Raw genomic sequence first — 1,300 nt, 5'->3', positions numbered from 1 at the left:
TGGAGAGCAAATGTTTTGACAATGATGAGGGCAACGAATGTACAAATGTGCTTTACACAATTGATGTATGTATGGATTGTGATAAGAGTCGTATGAGCCCCTAATAAAACGATTTAAAAAAAAGATTTTGTCTCAAAAGCCTTAAGGAGTTCTCTCTGCTCTGTCCTACAGGGTCGTTGTAGGCAGGGGTTATTTTGTTTTGATGTATCTATGGATCCCTGATGGGGCGGTGTGTTACAGAGCAGGTCTGCTTTCTCTTATAAGGGTCACTCCCTAGGAATTGGAATCCAATGGGTTGGGTTTGGCTATAAGAGTGGTGAAACAGCATCCTCTTGTGGTTACATAGTTCAATTGCACAGTGATTGAATTTTCTTAGCAAACCATTGCATCCTTTTCGTTTTTAAAATGTATTTGGCTCTACAGTGCGTTAGGCATTGGGCTGCTAACTGCAATTTGAACCCACCAGCCACTGTGTGGTGGAAAGATGAAGGTTTCTGCTCCAATAAAGATTTACATCTTCGGAACCCCAAGCGTTAGTTCGATTTTGCTTATAGGATCACTCGGTTGGAATTGACTAGTGGCAGAGAGTTTTGAGGGAGATGTTGTGTTTTATGCTTGAAGAAATAAAAATCTGAAATGAGTTGCCTTGAAGGGACAATATATTAATCTTTTATTTCAAAACATTCAATTACGGTTTGTTCCTGATAGTAGATAAAATCAAACTGCATGTTCAAACAGATAGGCCCCCCCACCTCCGCTGTATAAAACTCTTACCTTTTAATTGTCTTTATATTTTGATTTTCTGCCTGCAGGACAGGGTAACCTTCAGGAGAATCATTGTAAAAAACAATGCCAAAAAGAGAAAAATGTATGAAAGCTTCATTGAATCGCTGCCGTTCCTTAAATCTTTGGAGGTAAGTCCGCGTGTGTTTATGCTTTCATTGTCAAGGTTTTTGTTTTGTCAGGAATATTTAGTTCAACAGAAGCTGCCCTGTGAGTAAAAGTCTATCCATATTTTCATTTGGAAAATTCAGGTGATGCTATTTGTTTTCATGACAGCATTTTTAACTACATCTGTTTTGTTGACAAACACCTAGATTGTACCTGGCATGTACAGCCAGTTTATATGTGATCTTTATTTTAGGGCACCCTTGAAGCAATCACATACATGAAGGCAATCTTCACCTTTTAAGAAATACCTTTTGTAATACCTTTACAGAGAGGTGCCCTCTAAGTACAGAAGGCCTTCACCTTCTCCTCAGACATCCCTGCTGCCGGTTCCCCTTCTCCCTTCCTCTTG

At 39.4% G+C, this 1,300-nt stretch overlaps 1 protein-coding gene across 1 annotated transcript in view; it reads left to right on the top strand.

The window, feature by feature from the left end:
• The window catches only part of PRKAR2B (protein kinase cAMP-dependent type II regulatory subunit beta), a 79,880-nt gene that overhangs the window by 68,143 nt on the left and 10,437 nt on the right, over positions 1 to 1,300 (top strand). Inside the window, exon 7 of the mRNA XM_013004630.2 lies at positions 813 to 914. Coding sequence (XP_012860084.1) covers positions 813 to 914 — 102 coding nt within the window. The remainder of the gene's footprint in view (positions 1 to 812; positions 915 to 1,300) is intronic.

This window comes from Echinops telfairi, unplaced genomic scaffold, assembly GCF_000313985.2.
Source record: "Echinops telfairi isolate 266 unplaced genomic scaffold, ASM31398v2 ScPeMD7_23;HRSCAF=83, whole genome shotgun sequence".
Classification (NCBI taxonomy): Eukaryota; Metazoa; Chordata; class Mammalia; order Afrosoricida; family Tenrecidae; genus Echinops; species Echinops telfairi.
The sequence above is the reverse complement of the archived record's forward strand: the minus strand, read 5'-3'. Positions and strand labels throughout refer to the sequence as shown.